The 23,936-nt window shown below is 40.6% G+C and overlaps 1 protein-coding gene across 10 annotated transcripts in view; it reads left to right on the forward strand.

Annotated features, from left to right (window-relative positions):
• The window catches only part of Ctnnd1 (catenin delta 1), a 50,495-nt gene extending 44,566 nt beyond the window's left edge, over positions 1–5,929 (forward strand). For 4 of the 10 annotated variants that reach the window (XM_028763069.1, XM_028763062.1, XM_028763061.1 and 1 more), the window contains 4 exons: positions 1,263–1,325; positions 2,944–3,047; positions 3,446–3,532; positions 3,820–5,929. In XM_028763069.1, coding sequence (XP_028618902.1) covers positions 1,263–1,325; positions 2,944–3,047; positions 3,446–3,532; positions 3,820–3,831 — 266 coding nt within the window. In that variant the 3' untranslated portion in view covers positions 3,832–5,929. The remainder of the gene's footprint in view (positions 1–1,262; positions 1,326–2,943; positions 3,048–3,445; positions 3,533–3,819) is intronic. The other 6 variants (XM_028763067.1, XM_028763065.1, XM_028763064.1 and 3 more) reach the window with 3 other exon arrangements.
• Positions 5,930–23,936: the final 18,007 nt, after the last annotated feature.

Genomic DNA, 23,936 nt, shown 5'->3' on the forward strand with positions numbered 1-23,936 from the left:
ACATGCACATTCATGCCCATGTGTATACACACACACACACACACACATACACACAGTGTAATAATAAAATATTTTTAAGGCTTTTATAATTATATAAGTGTTGATATAAATGTATTTTTAAAATATACATGCATAATAAAATGTTAATTTTTATAATATTTGCATAGTTCTGTAAACTGTTATCTTTCAGGGAGACAGTGCCATAACATTTCAGAAATCTGTATGAGTAAATGTCATTCAAGGGCAAGACAGACTAACCTGCCTATTTTTTGTGGGTTTCTTCAGGCAAGGTCTTACCATGGTTTGCTGGAGTGGGAACTTGTGTGACTCCCTGCCTCTGCCTTCTAAGTGCTAAAATTATGAGACTATGCTCTGCTTCTGTCTCTTCTATTAAAAGTGGTATATAAAAATGTTTAACAGTGCTCCCCACCTTGGGTTTGTTTTTTCTTTAAAATTTATTATTGTATATGATGTGTGTTGTGGGCACACATACCGTGACCTTCAAGTGGAGGTTCTTCTTGAAGTTATACCTGGCTTCTAGGCATCAAACTCAGGCTGCCAGGCTTGTGCAGCAAATGGTTGAGTTGAGTAGTCACCCTACCAGCTCACACACAATGCTTTTAAAATTGAAGGTATTTATGATTATGCAAAAAAATTATTTTGATGTGGAATAGATATTTACATTTCTTAATACAGTAATATCTGCTCATTCCATGCCAATGAAAGTCATTTGCATCCTCATTTATTTCATACGTTTGTGATTGAAGACTCAGGCAAATGCTTTATCTATATTGAACTCAGGCAAATGCTTTATCTACTATTGAACTATATCTTTAGCCGAGACCCTTATAATTTTTAAGACTAAAGGGGCTTTGAGATGTAATGGCCTATATTGTTAAAATTTTTTTCCTCTTTATTCTTTATTTTGTTTGGGGTGAAGGTACATATGTGGAGGTCAGAGGAAAACTTGAAGAGCTCAGTTTCTTCCACAAGTTGTTTCCAGGGATGAGACTCAGGCCATTAGGCCTGACAAGTGCCTCTGAAATGTTTCTTGTATTTGGATGTTTATAGGAAAGGGATCAGAGTTCTGTGAGGGCTTTCCCAGAACTGTAGGTTGTGATTAGTCTTGGTATACAGTATGTGCTGAGTAAAGCTTTATTGAATAAAGGCAAGGAAAGATGGCATGCCAGACAGAAATGTCTACTTTCTATAGATTTTGGTGTATTAGATTTTGACTTGGATAACTTTCTAATTCCATATAGATAAGAAACCTGACCGGGAAGAAATTCCAATGAGCAATATGGGGTCAAACACAAAATCATTAGGTAGGTGATGAATTCCTGTGTAATGTCACAGAATAGTGTCTAATTGGGGTGAGTAGGCATCTCCCCCCTCCCACCCCCCTCTCTCTTGACAGGGTCTCAGGTCACATTAGGCAGGTCTTGAACTCAATGCAGTTGAGTCTGATCTTGAACTCCTGATCCTCCTACCTCTACTTCCCAAGTGCTGATATTATAGATATGCTCCACCATACCTGGCTTTTTTTGTTTTGTTTTGTTTTTTCCCCTGTAGCTTTTACCCCATAAACAACCTTACCATTTACCATCCCAGAAGTACAGTGATTAGTTATCTCCATTTGAAAGAATATCTGAAAATATAATAAAATTTGATCAGTCTACTCTTTTCTACATTTTCACATGTTGCTGTGGATGGCACAACCTCGAACTTTAAAAATTTTTGTTTTAAGAAAAAAATTTTTTTAACTTTTTATTTTTTGAGACAGATCTTTCTGTGTATTCCTGAAATTTGCTTTGTAGATCAGACTGGCCTTAAACTCACAGGGATATATCTGCTTCTGCCTCCCCTGTGCTGGGACACTACCATGTCTAGACAATTTATTTTATTTTGTATGTATGAGTGTTTTGCCTGCATGTACGTTTGTTTACCAGGTGGCTCGTGCTCTCAAACATCAGAATACATAGAACTAGAGTTAGGGATAGTTTAGAACCACCAAGTAAGTGATGGGAGTCAAACCCAGGCCCTCTGCAAGAGCAACAGGTGTGCTTAACTGCTGAGCTATCGTCACTCCAGCCCCCTGACCTTGAATTCTTGATAGATCTTCTTCCCACATATGTTCTCACAAAGTCTTCATGTGGTATATAATTAGCCCCCCTTCTCTGTTCTTTCTCTCTACTCTCTACTGGTCTGTTTTTTAAAGCAGGACTTCATAGCCCAGGTTATCTGAGGATGATCTTAAATTTTTGTGCCTCCTTCCTACTTGTTATTCTATCTCACCATTCTACTTTATTTGTTATTATTAGGGTCTCCTGTATCTCAGACTGACCTTGAACACACTCTGTAGCTGAGGATGACCTTTAACATCTGTGGATCTTCCTCCTTTAACCTCCAGTTGTTCCAGTTGTAGGTTTACAAGAGGACGCTCAACACATTCCTGAGTTAATTAACAATCTTGGGTATATGAAGCCTTCTATGGGAATGTCCTTCCCCTTTACTCTTCTAAATTCTTTTCATTCCCAAAGGCTAAACTCAAGTGTGTTTTGCTTTATCAGTTCCTTCCAATTGTAGCAGATTTCTCTGTCTTTTCTTAATTTCAGGGCTTTATATAAGCAGGCCAGGTCTCTTTAGTATCACCCACCATAGGATACACTGTTGTTTCTTGTTGTTGTTGCTTTGTTGTTTTTGCAGTGATGGGAATTGAATCTAGGCTAACCACTCCACCACTGAAGTACATCCCCAATACTGGGTATTTCTCATACATCATCTTCCCCATTATACTCACGTTGTATGTAAGTCTTAAAAAGCATCAGTGTTTAATGTCTTGTTGGAGCATCTGAAACAGCTCATTTCTCAATCGAAGTGCCTAATTCACATGCATTGTATACCAGGAGGAATATCTTATTTCTCTGTGCTTTTTTCCTCTAGATAACAACTATTCCACACTGAATGAGAGAGGAGACCACAGCAGAACACTGGACCGATCTGGGGATCTGGGTGATATGGAGCCATTGAAGGGAGCACCCTTGATGGTAAATCCTCGTTATATACTGCTGTGTGTATGAGGCTAATAGTATTTTGAAACTGTATGATATATAAAATAAGGGAAAAAAGGAACAAGAAAGAGAAATCTTTTTTTGGTAGGTGTTTTCAGGAAAAAGTAGAGGCTATGATACATCTTGACGTTTCTTGGGATGTTTTTCATTGATTGTGTTGGATGTTTTTTGCAAGCGTTGCTGATGTCACTGATACTAACTAATCTGCTCTCTAGTGTATCACCCTGCTCTTGCACTTACCTGTTTAGGATGTTTGCCCTATACTCTTAACAGTATCTGTTTACGTTACAATTGTTGAAATTTTCCTTCCATCTGGCACACACTTAGAGACTCTTACCTTGGCTCTCTTACTAACAAATTGCATGTGTTCACAGCAGGACGAGGGGCAGGAATCTTTGGAGGAAGAGTTGGATGTGTTGGTTTTGGATGATGAGGGGAACCAAGTGTCTTACTCCCCCATGGTATGTCCTCCAGTCACCCCTAAAATGATCCTGAGGAAGGAGGTTCCTGTATACCTACTCTTTGCCAATCATGCTGATCTGATCAGGCCTGAGATACTTGTGTGAGCCATGTGGTACCCAAGGGTTCTGCTTCTGTGATCATGACCTCTTCAAAGGCTGGGATGCAGTGGATGATCTGGTTCTCTGTTGTGTGGTGCTTTCCTGCCTCCAGATTTACTCAGCTGTGTTTGTTCCCCCAGTCCTCCTATTCTCAGCCTTATTAACAGCCTTCTCTTTTTTTTCTACAGCAGAAGATTTAGCACCACTCTACCTGCTCCATATGGGCTTATAATATATTACTTTTACTTTTTGGTGATGAGATGGACTGATGATTTTTTTCCTTTCTTCGCTGGACTATTGTGCCAACTGCCAGGCTGACTCCTACCCTTGTAGCCCAAAGTGGCTGCCTTCATCCGTGAATTATCAACATCTTCCACTGAAGTTTAATTGTTCTATCCTCCCAGCCCCTACTTCCTGACTCAGTTATTTGCATATCTTGAGAAACTGCTGCAGATTAGCTCTTTTTGCCAGCCTTCCCTGGAACTCATGGCCTTGCATAGAGGGAGGGAGAGTGGAACTCTCTACTGGAAGCAATGGGAAGAACTGAAAATTACATGCTGTCTGTTCAGCATTCAGCATTCTGACATACTGATGACTTTTATTCAAGACTATTTTTTTCTGGTGTGTGGGGAACTTTTTATTTTGTTTTGGATGGGGAAGTGTGAGTTCTTCCCTTATCCAGTGGCTATTTTTGAAGCCAAGAAGGCTGGAAACATTGGCACATTCCACCTGGCAAGGGCCCTCAAGGAAGTGAAGTATCCCCAACCTCGGAATGAGAACTCTTGTTTCTCCTGTCCGAGGCAGGGACCACAAAAGACCTACAGACTCCATCTCTTCTGTCAGCTTCAGGACAACCTTGGGTGCTGTCCTTAACTCTCCTCTCCTACCCTGTGATAAATCTGCTAACTTGACCTGGCCGTTTGCAAGATGCTTTGTAAAAAGGAGAATGCCATGGAATCCTTGGTTGAGAAGAAACAGAAAGATTGTCTATTAAGAAGATGAACCTCTAGGAGGAACTAGAAGGAATGTACATGAAGTGGTTAGTCTGAAACTGGCAGGAAGCTTCAAAGCTGGCTTTCCCCAGCCCCCCTCACCCCATCTCTCTTCTTCCTTTATAAGCTTGTCCTCTCTCGCCTCCTCTTCCCTGGATTTGTTGGCCAACTACAAGACTTGTACATAACCCCTCCCCCTTTGCCCTTCTAAGGTAGGAGTTGCCCTGGCTTTGCCTCTTCTTTGTGCCTTTGGCCTGGGGTGCATCTCCTCCCTCTCTTCCAGGTGCCTTTCTTTGCCTCTGCAGTCTCATTTCTCATGATTTTACAAGTTAGATTTTGTTATTTTCTTACCCACTGTTGACCCCCAGTAGCTGAAGGAAAGGAGTGGTAACCTAGGGAACTTCAAGTCCCCTCTGGGGGTTATTAAAGTCTCTGATGTAGCCTCAACAGGCTTCTGGTCAACAGTGTACAGTTGGGATTGGTGAAAATCCATCCTGATAAGTCTCAAAGTGAGGCTGTTAGGAGGGAGTGCTGTGTCTCTGACTCCGTAGTTGTCCCCAGTTCCCATCATCTCTGAAAGGCTACAGGGAATCGGCCTTGCCTCCATTACACCCTCACTGTTGTAGTGAAGTGAATGTTACAGCTTGCGCTCGAGAAGCAGCTACTATGTGGGTTCAATTTCAAACAAAAAAACAAAACAAAAAAAAACTTATTTGCTTTCTTTCCTTAATCTAAAAGCTCTATTCAATGCAACTGGAATTCTTTATCCCTCTTGTCCTGTTCCTTAATATATTGAGGCTATTATGGGGTAGGAGAAAAGTGCACAGCCCACTAACCCCTTTTCTTATGCATTACAATCCCCTGACCCTTAACCTTTTGCTTACCTTCCATTTCTTCCTAGTCCCATTTACCTTTTCTGGCAAAAAGGAGCTTTGTGCTCTCCGTGACCCTCAGAGTACACTGCACAGGGGAGCCTCCCCCACCCTCATCTATCCGCCTCTGGTTTTGGTTTCTCTTGTCCTCCTCTGCTGTTCCTGGTGCTCTTTCTTCTCGGTGGGGTGTGGGTAATAGAATAGCCATGGGCTTTGGGGACCTTTAACTGTCTTTTGTTTGTTTGTTTTGTTTTTCCTCTTTCATTTATAAAAACACTAAACATTCAATTTCAGCAAACCAAAAATCCTACCTTCCCACCGAATACTACTAAGGGGTGTGTCTTCTGCTCTGTATCGTTTCTCTCTTTCTTTCTCTTGTTAATGCTTTTAAAAACAAATGAGTTTTTTATATAAATAAAAGTTTTTAAAGTGTGTGTGTGGGAGGTCTGTGTCGTTTCTTCACTTCCAGCTGCACTTCTTCCCTCCTTTCCTTCTTAGTCACTTTGGTGCCGGTGTTGTTTTTCTTTGCAGAACAGCCAGAAGGAGTTTGTCTCAGGATGGGCTTACTTTAGCTTTGGTCCCGAATCTTATTGAGGAACTTTCTTTAGAACACCCTCCAATCCAGAGTCTTAAAAGTATCTAATGAATGGCTGAAGTAGAGCTTGGGAACTGATGCTGTTAGAGTTAGAAAGTGAGGAGTGCAGACTGGCTTCCCCATTCTCTGAGGTTCTCACACATCATTTGACAAAATCAACCCTGAGCAACGCCCTCTAATACATGGCTCTTTTGAACACAGCACATCAAATCTAGATTAGAAGCTGGCAGGCTCAACATCTACCTTAGTAAATGTGAAAGGTTTCAAAGTCCTCTGCACGTGAGCACTAATCACAGATCATGGCAGTGCTTCTCAGGCCCTATGGAGTCGGTTGAGTTGTTTGATAGGACATTCTGCCAAATTGTATATGGTTAACAGAAACCAGATCACTTTACTCCAGATACCAAAGACTCAGACTCATGGGAAAAATACTTTTCCAGGGCCCTTATGTCCTGTCTTATAATTTAAAAATCTCCAGAGAATTTGTGTAAAATACTTCTTATATGGTGACATCTTCAGATAGTATATTATAAAATTATTTGGCTGTTCTCAGTGATAGTCCAGGATCACTACATTATACAAGATGTAAGAACTTGGGGGGGGGGGGCTAGTGAGACCAGGCAACTCCAGCAGTGTAGCTGTGTAGATTAAGGCTAGATTTGCACTTGCACCTGTAGTCTTAAACCTGAAAAATAAAAGAACAAAGCCCAAAACTTCAGCATTTGCTCTGCTGCAAAGGTTTTATTTTTATGCATTAAAAACCGGCCATTGGTCAGCAACTTTTCCTCACTGGTATTGAGTTAGATGGAAACCCTGCTGCAGGCTGATCTTAAGTTCATGATCCTCCTGCTTGTCTCCTCAGTGCTTGGATTATAGGTGCCGATTACCATGTTGAGCTGCAGACATAGTTTTCAAAGGTCTAGATCATGCCAGTCCTAGTGGTACACACTGCTAATCCCAGCACTCAGGTGACAGATACCAGGCTGGGCTACATAGCAAGACTTTGTCTCATCAGTCAATGAATCAGTTATTCATGCTCATACCTAAAATGGAATGTTGAACTGACTGATCTATAAATGTTGAATATGGTTTATTTGGTTTTTAAAGACAAGGCCTCGTTGTGTAGTTAGCCCAACCAATTTGATCTCGAGCTTGTGGCAATCCTTCCCAGGTGCTGAGATTATAGATTTGTGCCACCATGCCTAATTTTCTAGAAAGTTTCTTGGCAAACTTCATAGTGCTTTAGAGCTAGCCCTCTTGATACTTCTCACTCATACTAACATTAAGAAACTTGGAATTTGTTCCTCTTTAGTGGCTCTTCTCAGGTTTTGTTTTGATTTTTTTCCTGTTTTTTTGTTAGTTTTTTTTTCCCATTTCTGTATCTATGGGTGTTTTGTCTGCATGAATGTCTTGCATCACACACGTTGGGCATGTATACAATGTCCAAAGAGACCAGAAGAGAGTGTTGCATCCTCTGGAACTGGAGTTACAGTAAGTGGTTGTGAGCTGCTGTGTGGGTGCTCAGAGTCCTCTGGAAAAGCAGCCAGAGCTCTTAACTGCTGACTCATTTCTCCAGCCCCCTTTCTTGGTACTTTTTAAAAAGTTTTTTTTTTTTTCATTATGTGTGTGTGTTTTTATGCATGTGTGCCAGTTGTGTGGTTGCTCTTGGTAGCCTCTGAGAGCTGAGTCATAGGAATTATGGGCTTCTTAGGTGTGGGTATTCAGACAGATTTTGGGTCCTCTAAACTGAGAGCAAGTGCTCTTAACTGTTAGGCTATCTCTTTGTCCCCCTTAGTGCTTTTTAAGCTTTATAGATCTACTTTTATGGACCTGAGTAAGTAGATAAGAATTACCTGTACTGTTGGTTGCAATTGTAGATTCTAAAACTGGATGTAGTGAGACATCCCTGTAATCGTAGCATTTGGGAAGCTGAAGCAGGAGGATTGCTACACGTTTGATGCCATCCTGGGCTACATTGCCAGATTCTTATCTCAGAAAATAAAAAGACCAATCTTTCCCATAGCCCCTTCTGGGATGGGCCTATATCTCTGAGGTAGATCAACTGCCTATGGCACAAGATCATAGTACTATATCAATACTACAATAAATTCCTGCATTTCACTTTGGAAATTGATTCATAAGTTGGTCTCAGGAATCTGAACCTTATGAAGTGACATAGATTCTGTGGTTGATGTATGTAGGTGACTATCTAACCCTGATCTAGGACACTTGCTTGTTTTCTTTGTGGAACCCAGAAGGACTGGCTAACTCTTGGCAATGGTAGTGAGTATGGGTAATAAGATTAATTCATAAAAGGGAACAGCCAACCAAGTGCTGAGGCTGGACCTGTGGCATCTAAGTTCTAGTACTTCTCTATCCTGCTAATCATCTAGACACTTCCCAGGCTGTCCCTGAATGTGGTGCCTTAAGGCAGAAAGAATGTCCTGGATTGAGAATTAATGAACTACTTCTGGCTACAGAAAGTACTTTAGAGAGCAAATGATTCCATCGTCCAAAGCTAAAGAGGTCTGGTGTGGAAATGAATTATTCCAGAGAGAGGGCCTAGCTCAAGAAAACAAACATGGAAGAAAGGAGATACTGCCTAAAGCACACTTTTTTGCGTTTTCTGCTACCTGTCCCCTAAAACATTGATTCTTCAGCTGTTCCAGCCAGGATTACTGGCAGACATAGAAAAGAAAAAAAGAAAGAGAGAAAGAGGGAGAGAGAGGCTGGAGAAGTGAGGTTGTTACTGTTAAGGATCTGTCTGCATCATTGTGAAAGTTTTTTGAGTTTTTGTGTAGTGTGCAGTGACCAGGGTCAAAAGCCACGAGTAAAGTGCGTTGAGTTTTGCCCATGCTCCTATGACTGGAGGAATATCAAGCATTTTTGTAAGCATGTGACAACTGGTCTTTCTAGTACCTGCATGTATTATAGCTGTCTTACTGTCATTCCCTGATTATTATCATTAGTGCTGACAGACAAACAGTCCAATGCTGAAATGTGCTCCAGAAAAGGGAATACGTATTGAACACTTGTTCATGATCCAGTCACGGTCTGTGCAGTTCTCCATCTTTTTGTTTTCTTGATGCTCTTCACATCTCTTTCCCACCGTTTGACTCTCCTTGTTTTCATCTCAATCTTTGTTTCAGGATTGGTGTGGGACTTTTTTTTTTTTTTTCCTGTTCAGGCTCTGCTTTGGAAAGATGGTGTGGATTAGATTCCCTGAAAATGCTTTCCATAGAAGGAAGTAGGATGCTAGGTAATATATATTTATTAAAAAATACTCTTCACTCCTGTCTTGTTGGAATTGAATTGAGGGCTTCGCACATGGTAGACAAACACTAACCCTGAGCCACATCCAGGTGTATATAAAAAAGATAACTTTAAACACTGCTGAAGAGGCACAAAAGTAAAGCTGTTAAAATAAAACCAAGACTGGGATCCTTGCAAGTATCTGATAAAACTAGCCTTACTCAGAGTGGTTGCCAAGCACAGCATACCTTAAGCTTCTAAGGAATGTGGGAAGGAGGGAAGGAAGGAGTCCACAGAATGCTTAGCATAGAGATGAATAAACACTCATGACCAGATGGTTTGTTATGCAAACCTTGTGATCCAAGTTCAATGCTTGGAACCCACATAAATGTGGAAAGAGAACCAATCTTATAAAGAACATGCATACTTACTAAGCAGCAACAAATACCCCATTGGGGGAGACAACAAAGAACTTGTACTGATCTTGGTAATTTGCCCTCCAAATTTTGACTACCTATGTGACCCACAAACCAGTAAATAGGGACTTTGAAGTGCTACTTCACTGGTCACACCTGTAGGTCATTTCCAGAAGCCAGTGCATTTCCTCTGAAGATCCAGAAACAACTCCCATAAACTTTAGCCAGGTCCTTATGCTAGGTATGGTAGTAAAAGAGCAGCGAATTGGCGATAGAAGATGCATAAGCCAAGTTCTTAAGTACTTCGGATGTTGGCAGGGGCATGGACTATGTATGAGACACGGATTAGGGTCAGTGAGCTCCAGTGGCCAGAAGGCCTGCTAAACAAAGCCCTGGCAGATGGTGTGAACCTTACAGCATGTCATTAGGAGTGGGTAAAAATGCTGGGCAATCACATGGAAGTTGAAAGGGTGATTGAGCAGAATTCTATATGGGAGAAAAGTAAAGGTGCTGATCAAAACTTGTGAAATGTCCGTATTAGCTGTAACTGTTGAAGAACAGAAATAGAGCATGCAACTTCCAAAGGCAGAAGCAGAAGGGTAGCTGAAGTTGATACTTTACCTGATAGAATGAGCTAGACTTAAAGGCTGCAGCAATAGAGGAGCAGCATATTCCATCCCAGTGCTAGGGTTAGCATGCAACAAAGTGCAAGTGTAGAGACAGAAGATGAAGTCTGAAAGTTTCCAAAAGGACAAAGTAACTTGCGTAAAGCTTCGGTAGCTACCATGTGAGTTGGTCATGTAAGCTTAAACACAAGGCTGGGACCCAATATTTTAAGTCTTTCTGCCTCATTTTATAAATTGCTGACAGTACAAAAATCTCGAGTAGCCTCCCCCCATATTCTAATAGAGCATGATCCAAAGTAGAACGTAACTAAACCTATAGGCTGCCCTGTGACAGGTATGCTTTCTTTGAAAACTTTACTTGTATGTATACATGTGTTCATATGTGTGCACACATAAAAGTCAGAGACCAACTTTTGATAGCTTCTATTGATCTCTATTTGGGGTGGAGGTGAGGGAGTCTCTCTAAACTTGAAGCTTACTGATTGTCTATCCTGTCTGGCCAACGAGCTCCTGGGATGCACCTATCTCCATTTCCTGGTGCTGGGGAGATGTGTAACTGGATGTAACATGGGTGCTAACAGTCTGAACTCTTGTCATCATGCATGTATAGCCAACACTTCCTCAGCTGTGAGATGCACCTTCTTTGTTCAGAGACTGCTGCTTTTGGGGTAGGAGAGCCAATAAGGAGCATCGTGCTATCCCAGGTCATTTGGGCACCATTCATCATTTCCTGGGCTCCAGGATCTTTCTCAGGGTCATTAGTTGAACATTTGGAATGTAGATGATCCATCACCATGAGATACATTTGCAATAGACACTCTTACTTACACTCCTACTTACAAGGTACATAGCTTACATTTTACATAGGCTCCAGATGTGCTATCTGATGTCTTACTCAAATGCTAATTGCTTTAATCCTCTTTTTTGAGGTTATTCAGAATGACTTCAATGTAAAAAACTACTCGGCACCAAGCTCAGGCTCTGGTGCCTGGCTTCCTGAATTCAAATTCTCATGTCAGAGCTGTGCAATCTCTGTTTGTTTTGTTTGTTTTTTAAATTTCTTTTACTCAGTGCTGGGGCTTGAGCCTACATACAGCCTTGCATATGCTAAACAATCACACCAAGGAATCATATGCACAGTTCTCTTTGGCAGATTTCTTAATTTTTTTGTGCCTCTTGTCATGGCGCCTAATATGTACATATGGTGAAAATAAACTGAGATTATTGCACTTAAAGTGTAATTGGCACAAACCAAGTATGTTGTTGCTATTATTATTACTACTGCTATTTTAGCCTCTCTTTAGCTCAGTCTGATCTTGAACTCACAATAGTCTTCCTACATTAACTTCTTTAGTGCTATGATTTCAGGCATGTGCCACCACACCCGGCATATTACTTTATTATTATTCCTATCATTAGATAGTTTTCTCTGCAATTATATGTATCTGCACATGCATATGTATGTATTTATAGTAATTAGATGATTATTTTGCTAAGTAAGTTATGTTTAACAACCTAAAGGATTATTTCAAGGCAACCCAAAATGACAATTAGTGTACATGTCCAGCTCCCAGATTAGGATAAGATGGCATTAGTTATTTGGTGGATAGTTAACACTATTTTCATCTAGATCCTATTCTAAATGTCTATTAGAAATGATCTGTGAAGAATCACTTTATGAACAAGGCCAGGTGGAAGCAACCATTAAGTCTAGTACTTTTGATAGTAGGCTTTTTGAACGTGATAGAAAAAGACTTTTTTTCCAATACTTTTTTTTTGGATGTCTGACTCCTTGGGAGGTAAGGAAGTAATCTGCATGCAGGGCCTATAAGGTATGAAAAGATTTAGTTGGATGAAGTCACATAGAAAGCTACATATATTTGTTAAGTACATTACTATATGCTAGAACTTATTCTGGTTATAAAGGTTATCATGAGTCCTTGTCTTTAAGAAAGCCTGACAAATTTGAAATAGTAACGTTACTAGATCACTGTTATGATAGTATAGAGTAGGAAAGATTGTGTAACCAACTACAGGAAGCTGCATAATTTGGGGCAAGAGGTAATGATAGCTTAGACCACTGTGGCATATTATAAAAAAGATTACCAATTCAAGGTCTATGTAATACTGCTAGTAACAGCTGGTATCTCCCTCTCCTTCCCCTCTTCTCTCTTTCCCCCTCCCCATCTCTTCCCCACCTTTCCTCCCCCCTTCTCTCCTCTTCTCCCTGCCCCCTTTCCCCTCCTACTCTGGACTTGAACTTGAGGCTTTGAGCGATCTAGGCAAGCTCTCTATCATTGAGTTATAGCCACATTTTTACTTCTGAGATAGAGTATTATTAAATTGCAGGCTGGCCTTGCAGTCGTGACCCTCCTACTGAGTGTCCTGTAGCTGGGCTTACATGCCTGTACCCACACACCCTACTAGTGCTTTCTCTGTATGACACTTTTTAAAGTCCTTTGTATATACTGACATTTACTCTTTATACCAACCCTGTATAGAAGGCAATGACATGAACAAAATAATCCTAAGGCTGTGCTTTGTATTACATGTTCTTTCCCTGCTTAATATTTACCACAACTTACTGGTTGTCCATATTTTCGAGATGAAAGAAATGAATTTTAAAGTAGTTAACTAACTTGCCTGAGTTCTCATTTTTGTTGGTTCTCTTGTGCCCAAGCGATCCCTTGGACTAATTATGGAACCAAGGCTGAGTGTTCACCTCTTGTAATGGGTTTATGAGTATGCACTATTATGTCTGGTTTGGGGTGCTAGGGATTGAATGGAGGGCCTCAAGCATGTTAAGCAAGTGCTTTTACAGTGCTACATCTTTAGTTCCATTTCGATCTTTTTTTTTTTTTAATTGAAAGAGAGAGAGAGAGACAGACAGACAGACAGACAGACAGACAGACTTGTTGCCTCAGAACTTGGAGTATAGGCCTTGAACTTGGGACAGTCCTCATTCCTCTGCTAATAACCACCATGCCCAGTCCTGAATCCTTTGTTTTTTAAACTACCTGTCTCAGTTGGTTTAAGGCAAAATTAATGGAACACAAGGTGGGGTGCTGAGGATGAGTTAAGGATGCTATTCTGGTTGCTGGCTGGTATCAACCACTAGCTGAAACAGGAAATGGTGATGAGTACAGGGTGGCTCGGCTCTGTGCTCTAGAATCTCAGAGAGGACGGTTTCAATCTCTGTTTAACGCTCATCCCCTTGGATATTAAACTTGGGTTCAGATTCTGAACGACAGAAGTGGAGTCAGCCATCTGTCAGGAGACTGTGTGCTGAACTGCCCTGCCTCATCCTGTTTTCTCTCACTTGTTCCTTGGTCTCCACCTATCTTATCTACTCCTTGTTCTTCTGCTTTCTCTCCAAGGGAAGGCTGGCACAGTGCTGTGGGAGCTCAGGGGTCTTTTACTCAGAACCGGTGCTTGATCTGCATCCCAGCAGACTTATTGCTACAATCCAGACTTACAGGGCTTATATGGAACCAATGCAAGTTGTAGCTGTAGATTCCAAATGCGGCAGTGCCTAGTAACCACCAGTGATGGCGAGACAGCGTATGGGTGCCCTATGTTGTCACAATCCATCACCAGTTGAGTCATGCATCCTGCAGAAGGGCATGCACCTTCAGACCTGTCACATCCCGACTTCACACTACTTCATATGTTGATTATTTTTGTAGAATTTTGGTTTAGGAGCTAAAGTTTGCTTGGTGATAGAGCAAATACCTATTATGCATGGTTCTCTGAGTTTAATCCTCAGGTCAGACACACAAATTCTTTTAAAAAAAAACACTTTTATATGATTTATTTATTTTTATTTTATGTACATTGATGTTTTCCTGGCATGTATACCAGTATGATGGTGTTGGGTCCCCTGGAACTATAGTTAGAGTTCTATGTGGCTGCTGGGAATTGAACCTGGGTCCTCTGGAAGAACGGCCAGTGCTCTTAGCCTCTGAACCATCTCTCCAGCCCTGACACAAATTCTTAATCTGTAAGAGTGTCCATAACTATTTTTAAAGCAAAAGTTAGCATGGTAGAGTTAAATGTTTGCTTTGTGCTGCTCCTGTTGTCCATTCCTTGTCTGTGCTTTCCAGCATCTTCCTGTTCCCACAACATAGACCTGCTCTCAGCACTGACTTCACATACTCTAACTATCCTGATGTCTTTCCATAAACTATGCAGTGACATCTACATATACATGGGTGTTTATGCTTTATGCTCCTAACGACTGACTGTTTTACTGTTAGTCTGTGTAACATTTTTATTTAGGCCTGTTTTCCTCCTGCTCCTGAAGCACTCATTTCTGGCTGCTAAGGAAACTGTACAGGCTATGTCCTCAAGGGACGGAGCCCTCCTTAAGATGAACTGGTTGTGACCATTCTTGCTTACCTTTCCTTATGATCCAGCTTGTCAGCCCATTTACTTCCTTCTCCAGAAGATCTGAAAGGAAACTGTGCCCCTAGCCCGAGATGCTAAGCCTCCTTCCCTCATGTTCCCTTCAGATCATACCAAAGGAAAATTGGTTTTCTTTTAAATATTTGTTTTTATGTGTATGGGTATTTTGTTTACATGTATATCTGTGCCCCACAGAGGCCATTAGAGGGCTTTGGATCCCCTATAGCTAATTAGAGACTGTTCTAAGCTTCCATGCGGGTGCTGGGAATTGAGCTCAGTTCTCTGCAAGAACAGCAAGGACTTTTAACTGTTGAGCCATCTTTCCAGTTCTCAAAGGAGATCCAACTTGCTTTAAACCCTCACTTCATTGAAAATAAGAGTTCCTCTGCCTGGTATTTTAACATCTCTGGCACTGCATGAGTACAGAGGCAAGAGGATTTGCAATTGAATCCTACCCAATTGCAAGAAAGCTACTATCTACCTCTAACCAGGGTCTGATACAATCCTCAGGAAGGACCCTGGCTCCTCCTGATTCTCATCATGTCTTCTGTCTAGTTTTGAGGCCCCGAGCTCTTCTTGCTGAGCACGGTTAGCACTTAACCTGGTTCTGGTTCAACTTTTACTTCCCATGGTACCCTTCAGTTCTGGTAACACATTCCAGTAATGATTTCTTCATTCTCTGTTGCTTTGTAAAGTGCATTATAATCGAACCATTTAATGAAAATGATCTCATAAATAAAACCCCAACTTCTTTCATACTTCATTCATCCTGAAAATATTTGTCCAATAACCATTTGATTCAGATGCTTGGGCTTAAGGCTCCTCCTATTTCTAAGAGTTCCATTTCTGGTGATGGAGGCTATAAATTAATGTGTCAAGAAGGTAAGCACTATCATAATAGTGACCATTTAAACAGTAGAGAGGTAGACTGCCAGAAGGGCAGCAAGCCATCTTTGAGGTGTACTGGGCTTATTAAAGGATAGCTAGGATTCTGCTCCTTGAAGCTTTGAAGTCATTTAAGTCAGATGGATCACTGTGCAAAACTATAGAAATGCAAAAGAATATAGCTCACTAGACACCAAGTAGGCAAGAGGAGCTTCTCTTTGTAGAAACGTTTCATCTGGTAAATGAAGTAGTTTTTTTTTAAAAAAAAAGTCATTATTGTGGAGTCCCTAATACCTAGGTCTTTTAGGCATTGAACATCAATGATTGATATCACAAAAATAAAGAGATACCACCCATGAAGTTTAAAAAATCTAATAGAGGATACAGCTCAGTGGTAGAATTCTTGTCTCACATGTATGGAGTCCTTTGTTCAATCCCCAAGCACAACAAGGAAAAAAATCCACCTTGAGTCTGATTAAGCCTTTGGATTCAACTATTACTTAAACAGAGATAAGGTAGGGGAAATACTGAACTACATTATTAAGATGACCCAGTTTCTTTGATAAATTAGTTACAATATGAAAAGAATGTAGGAAGACCAATATTGCAGTCTCAACGCATGCCTAAGAACCCAGCACTTGGGAGAAAGAAGAAAGAAGGAGGAAGGGTCAGGAGTTCACAGGTATTCTCAACTACAGATCAAGTTCAAGGCCATCTTAGGTTACATGAGACCATATTTCAATCATGCCTCCCCTCACAAAAGTACATTTTGTGAGATAATTGAACATTTCAACATAGAATGCTTGTTACAAAGGGATGATCATTTTTTAATTGTGATTTTGTGGAAAAGACAAAAATTCCCCTCCCTCCCCTTTTGTATCAAGACAGGATCTTTTTCCGTTTTAGGCCTCTCTCTCTCTCTCTCTCCCTCTCTCTCTCTCCCCCTCTTTTTTTTTTTTTTTTTTTTTTTTTTTTGGTATGGTTGCTTTTTTTACATTTTAAAAAATAATTTACTTATTTTATGTGCATTATGGTGTTTTCCCTGCATCTTGTGTAAGGATGTCTGATCTTCTGGAGCTGATGTTACAGACAGTTGTAAACGGCCATGTGGGTTCTAAGAATTGACCTGGGTCCTCTGGAAGAGAGTCAGTGCTCTTAACCACTGAGCCTTCTTTCTAGCCTGTTCAGTTGGTTTTGAGATATTGGACGATAAGATTTCAAAACAAAAACAAAACCCGGACTGGCCTTTATCTTTCTCTGTAGCCGAGGATAACTTTAAACTCCTGATACTCCTCCTGCCTCTGCATATAAGTGTTGGGGTCATAGGCATATGCCACCATTGAGGAATCTTGCTATATATTGCAGGCTGGATCTGAATTTAAGAACTTCCTGACTTTGTCCATCAAGTGCTACGATTAGATATGTGTGCCACCATTGCCTGTCTATAATTGCAGTCTTATAATTTGAGCAGTGTATTGGAATGAATGCTTCATGGTTGAAAAGTCATGATGAGAAGTTTGCTTGTAAGTGCTGTGGTGGCAGGGTGGATGGGGTGTAAATGAAACGTGACTAGCTATGAATTAACCGTTAAAGCTGATAGATGCGTGGAACGGTATGTATATAACAGTATATATATATGGAACTGAGGTACAGGACCACGAAGCAAACATCAGAAAACAGGGTTAAGACAGGCAGCAGCAGTATAGGTAGAGGTAGGTGGCTTTTGGGTTATGAGTTTCTTTTCCTGCCTAGTGCAGGCAGAGGCTAGGTTTCAAATTTCTACAAGACTGAGGGTCTGGGATAGGGAATTCTGGAACAGTCATAAGCATGGAAGAGAGTGGCTGAACCAAGGAGACTCCCTATTACACTTTAGCAAGATCAGCGTTGCTTTTAAGCTTTTTTTTTTGTTTTTTGTTTGTTTTTTTGAGACAGGGTTTCTCTGTGTAGTCCTGGCTGTCCTGGAACTCACTCTGTAGTCCAGGCTGGCTTCGAACTCAGAAATCCGCCTGTCTCTGCCTCCCAAGTGCTGGGATTAAAGGTGTGTGCCACCACTGCCCGGCAACTTTTAAGCTTTGTTAAACTTGATTTGCTGGTAAAATTTCATTTATAAGCATGACTGTAGACAATTTAAAATTTTTGTTTATGGCTGTTGGATCATTTGGATACTTTAAAGGCTATTATGTGAGCTGTATATTGCTGAAAATTGTAGTAGAGTGCAGACAAAGTAGGGAAATTGGCCATGATGCTATCACCGTATTTGGCCCAGGAGGTAATCTGTACATAGTAATTTGTTTCTAGGAAGGACAGAATGGAGGCATGGAAATGTTCTTATGTATCAAACACCAAAGCCAGCCCCTCAGCAGCTGGATTATACAGGCCACAACCTGGCTCCCTCCTGCTCTTAACAGAGCACCTGGATTCACAGCCCTTCTTCTGTGCACCGTGACAATCAGGTTGGAAGGTAGGGAATGATGCCCTAATTGCTCCTCTTTTAGCCATGGCTGTTTCTTATCCACAGTACCCCTTCTTAATACCACTGTACCTTTAAGAAACTTATCAACTGACAATTTCCATACATGAATACAGTGTTACCTTGGTAACATTTACCACTGCACCTCTTCCCCTCTCCCTCAACCCACTGTACCTTATAGCTGTTTAAATTCCAGACTACAAGACTCCCACAGTTGACCATCTTTTCCTTCTTCAAACTTGAAATCTTTCCATATTGGAAAAGCCATTGACTTGTTAATCTCTCCTAAGCTACAGTCTCTTTGATCTCTGTGCCTTTTTAAAGTGTGTGAAGACTCACAAGCTGCCTGTGTTTAGTGAGAATAAGCTGTCAACATTGTAAGCTTGCAGGCAAAACTCTTTTAGGTATATCTTCATGAGTCTGTTTGTTGGCTTCTGTTCCACTCTGCCTCGTGGTTGTTGGATATATTTTAACCCCAGCTGCAGGGGGTTAGTGTCTGAAGTCTTTGTGCTCTGTCAGAGAGAACAACCATTTTCCTTTAGGGCTGAGGTATGAAGTCTCTTCTTGAGGAAGCCTTGGAGTCTGACAGTGATTTTGAGTCTCTGAATGATTTTGAATTTGGGAATCTGTCCTGGACTGCTCCACTTCAGTCCTATTTTCCATGGACTCTGTGTACTCATCTTGCTCCCATCCCAACTGTTCCCATCCAAGAAGGATGCCTTGTGCTTCTGCACATTTTACTCAGTCATATTAGCCTGTGTGATAGCCAGAGATCCGGTTAGAGGACTGGTAAATGGAATTAGAGGGGTACTATAAAGGATTTTGCAGAAACTGGATGTGCTGGCATACTCCTATAATCTCAGGACTTGAAAAGTGGAGGCAGGAGGATCACTACTCATCCTTAGCTACAAAGTGAGTTTGATACCTGGTCTCAAACAAAACAAGCTTGCTTTGCAGTTTGCCTACATCTTAAAAGGCTACTTATTCTACTGATAACAGCAGAGAAAGTTGTACTGGGTAATCGTCTTTTGTTTTTGTTTTTCTGGCTATACAATTTGAAAAATGTAATTAAAGGTAACTTAGAGAGTATCAAAGGGTGGTTTTGTTTTGTTTCATTTTTGCTCTTCTTAGTGTAGGATAAGTACTTATAACTTTGGGTCTCTCCATCCAGAGGCAACCATTATTAACACTCTGTTATTCTTTTTCAGTTTTTTGCTCATTTAAAAATAATAAAATAAAGCTTATGCAATACAGATGATACAGTTACCTGCCTTTCCTGCCCACTATTGTTTCAGACATGTTTCTAAATTAATTCTTCAAAACCAATTATTTTCATGGCTGCATGACTATACCATTATTTATTTAATTTTTTTCAGTTGTTGAATACTTAAGTATTATAGCTATGTATAATATTATAAATATGCTGCAATAAACTTATTTCTGACTAAATCTTTGTTTTCTGGATTATTTTCTTAAAAGAGAAATTGTTGAGTCAGAAATTATAAAATATATTAAAAGCTGTGCTGATGTATTACCAAGCTTTTCCAGAAAGCTATATCAATGAACATATCCATCTTAATGTTTAGAAGTTGAAATCGTATTAAAAATGCTCTACAGAGGTTCACATAAGCAAGGCATTATGAGGAGGGACAGAAGGCGAGTAGAGGTTTTCCTCTGAAGAGAGTCTGGTTGGTTTGTACTGGTTCTATCCTGGGCCACATCCTTTCAGGGACCATTCAAGCTCCAGTGACTGTTATGACAGGATTTTGGACTCTGCACCCAAAAATCAGTTTGTCATCCATGTTCTAAATTCTCTGACATGTGCTCCTTGTCCTTGATTGCTTTGGTGACTGATATTTCCTCTCTGGTCCCATTGTTGCTAAGATTGTTGCTGTTATCTTTCCCCCTTCTTCAACTCCTCCCAGATCCTCCCCACCCCACTCACCCAATTTCATGCCCTTTCTCTCTTTAAAAAACAATCAAAAGAAAGAAACAAACAAACAGACATACAAACACCAACAACAAAAAGGAAAAGCAAACAAATCCCGGAAAAACAAAACAAAACATGAAAGCAGAAACTAAGATATGTAAGCAAAAGATCAATAAGACAAGAAATACCCAAACAAAAAAGTGATATGACCCAGAAAGTCTACAAAATAACCACTGAGTTCATTTTGTGTTGGCCAACTACTCCTGGGCATGAGGCCTACCCTGAGGTGTGTCTAATATACTCAGTGAGACTTCATTGGAGAAAATAAAAATTCCCATTGCAAGAGAGTATCAATTGTAGACAACTACTTTATTAGAACAGCGGGAGCTCATGTCTCCACTCTCTTCTCTCCCCACTGGGTCCTCATCTGGTTTGAACCTGTGCAGGCAGCCCCTCTGTGAGTTCATATGTGCATCAGTCCTGTTTACTTGGAGTCATCCATCCCCCTTGGCTCTTAGACTCTTTCCACCTCTTCTTTCACTTAGTTCCTTGAGAGGAGGAGTTGGATGAAGAAAATCTATTTAGGACTGAGTGTTCCAAAGTCTCTCTGCACGTTGTCCACTTGTGGGTCACTTTGTTCCCATCTATCGAAAGAAGATGCTTCTCTGATACAGGATGAGTAAGGCATTCATCTGTGGTTATCTCCAAATGTCATCAGAAGTAGTAGTATTGCCATGTTCCTTTAGCAAAAACAATAGTATTTAGTTTTCCCCTAGGCCCTTGGCCTCTCCAGTCTCAGGCTCTTAGCCACTGGAACAGTCTTTAGGCATGGGTTACATCTAGTGGAGTAGGCCTCAAATCCAATCAGATAGTGTTTGCTTCCTCCCACAGTGTTTATGCCACTATTTCACCGGCATATCTTCTAGGCAGGTCATCATTGTACATTGCAGGGTTTAGAGTGGGGTTGATCATTACCTTTCTCCTCTGGTAGCATACAAAGTACTTTCCAGTACCACGGATGCTAACACCAATTTGACTTCTCTGTGTTAAATAAAATATGTAAATATTGCCTTTAGCAATAGGGCCTTACCATCAGTTTGTGGAGAGCAACCAAGAGTCTTAGTAGTAATCTGAGATGTTTGAGGGTTTCCATGGGGCTCCTTTGGCCAACGACTCAACGAGATGTAACCCATTCCTGGCGCTGGAGATTTTACTTGGTGAAATACCTACTTGCAGCATTGTCTCTTCCATCATCTGGTGACTAAACTTAGATTTCCTTCATATATGTATTTATTTTAGGAATCTACTACTGTAGTAGTATTCCATATGATCCTTAAGGGGCCCTCTCCTCATTCTCTTCTTTACCTGCCCCCCATCCCCCTGTCTATTTAATCTGTTCCATTCTTTCCCTGTCTCTTCATAACTTTATTCTGTACCCTTGAGGGAATCTCCCTTACTCCCTAGTTCCTTACCCTATACCTAACTTCTGTGGTTATGGATTGTCCAATGCCTATCAAAGGCTTAAACACTAACATCCACACATAAGAGAAAATAGACAATATTTGTCTTTTGAGGTCTGGGTTTCTTCACTCAGAATGACTTTTCTCTTTCTGGCACCATCTGTTTACCTGTAAATTTCACGATTTTTTTTAAACAGCTGAATAATATTCCAATCTATAAATGTACCACATTTTCATTTTCCATTCATTAATTGGTGGATATATACCCTGTTTCCATTTCCTGGATAATATGAATAGAGCAGCAATGAACATGGTTGAGCAAATACCTCTGTAGTAGGATGTAGATACTTTAGGTAGATCTATTCCCAGCTTCCTGAGGACCAGCCATAATGATTTCCATGGTGGTTTTACAAGTCCCATCAGCAGTGGGTGAGTGTTCCTCTTACCCCACATCCTCATGGCATGTGCTGTCATTTGTTTTATTGATTTTGGCGGTTCTTACTGGTATAAGGTGAAATCTCCAAGTAGTTTTACTTTCTAAGCCATTTGTGTTTTATTTTTCGAGAACTCTCTGCTTAGTTCTGCACCCCATTTTTAAATTGGATTATTTAAATTGGATTATCCTGCTGTCCTGTTTTTGTTTCTTCAGTCTTCCTCTAGTTTAGATATGAGTCCTCTATCAGATGTTTGATCTTTTTCCATTTTGTAGTCTGCTGTATTGTCTGAACGATGGTATATCCTTTGCCATACAGAAGCTTTTCAGTTTTGTGAGGTCCCATCTGTTGGTTGCTCTTCAGTCCTGCAGGAAGAGAACAAAACTTTAGTCTATAACAATGAATAAATTGGATTTCCTCAAAACAAATATTTCAGGGCTGGAATGATGAATGAAATAGATAAATGGCTCAGTAACTAAAAGTGCTTGCTGGTTTTTCAGAGGGCCTAAGTTAAGTTCCCAACACCCATGTAAGTGCCTCACAACCATCTTTAACTCCAGTTCCAGGGGATCTGGGGCCCTCTTCTGGACTCTGTGGACACTGCATGCATGTGGTACACATACATACATGCAGACAAACATTCATACATACAAATAAATTTCAAAAAAAGGTTACAATTATATTTAAGGACTATAAGGATGAGTGAGAGGTGAGAAAAACAATGAATAAAAATGCAGATAATGGACTAACATCTTTGTAACTGTCATTTTTAGATATTCACCGGACACCCTCGCTCCATCTCCCCTCTATGAGTTAGAGTCTTCTGTGGTCCGTGCGTACTTTGAACATAGCTGAGAACATCCTTGAACATCCCTCGTGCCTTTGCCTCCTGAGTGCTGGATCTGCAGGTGTGTGTGCAGCACGCTGCACCATGTTTGCATCCAACACTTCTGAATTTCTCTTCTGTATTGAATCTCGACTTTTCCCATTTCAGTAAACAAACAGCTATATCGAGTTACCTTATGGTCTACCACCTGCCAGCCCGTAGCTTTCTTCAAGCATTTTTTGCTATCTAAATATGGCAATGTTTTGAAATTACTTGGCATTTTTTAGCATATTTGCCCTTATTTATAAAAGTCAGTGGAAAGTGGAAAAAATAAAATGCTGATGTTAATGATTTTACAACTGAGATATTTACTATGCCAAAACTGTAAATTTGATCCTTTTTGAATTTAAGTGAGTCTGACAACTGTTTTCAATTATAGAGGAAAACAATCAAACCTGAAACACATATACAAAATACTATTTGTCGGAGCTTGTCATTAAAAAGTAAAGGTGCAACGATTGAGCAAGTCTCTGGATCTTTACAATTATGCATAGTAGATACTGATTTTTATCCCTGAAAAAAAAAATTTGCTCAGTCTGCTTTCCTCATCCAAACTGGACCTCTTGGCAACAGGCCCTAAGGGTACAGTTGTAGCATAGTGCAGATACCAAAAAAGTCAATCTCTGGCCTTTGAGGTTTCAAATATGTTTTGGAAACTGAAGGCAGAGATAAAACCTTTGTGATTAAAAGCTTTTGAACTTCAAAAGCTAGAACTATCAATAACCCAGGGCAGAACGTCATGGCTTAACCACAAGCATATACGAATATGTGATCAGTCAGAGCCAGTTCCCCAGTGCCTACCTTTTCCTCAAAGCCTTAATGAAAACTTCTCTAAGCTTGGAAAGCAAAGAAAGCCAAAGAAGAGCTTCACTTCTGGCAAGGCTCCAGGAAGTCCTTGAGGGGTGTGGGCTGAGGACAAGAAATGGCTGTGTGGCAGAGTCAGATAGATACAGACAGAGCCAGCCCCTCAGAGCCAGAGTGGCACAGACAGCACACGGGCACATCTGAGCTCTTTCGGGGATCAGGGAGTGGTTGAGAACCTAGAGTGATTTCTGGTGGAATCGGGAGTTAGGTTGTTTGTTT

Source organism: Grammomys surdaster, unplaced genomic scaffold (assembly GCF_004785775.1).
Source record: "Grammomys surdaster isolate TR1022 unplaced genomic scaffold, NIH_TR_1.0 136, whole genome shotgun sequence".
NCBI lineage: Eukaryota > Metazoa > Chordata > Mammalia > Rodentia > Muridae > Grammomys > Grammomys surdaster.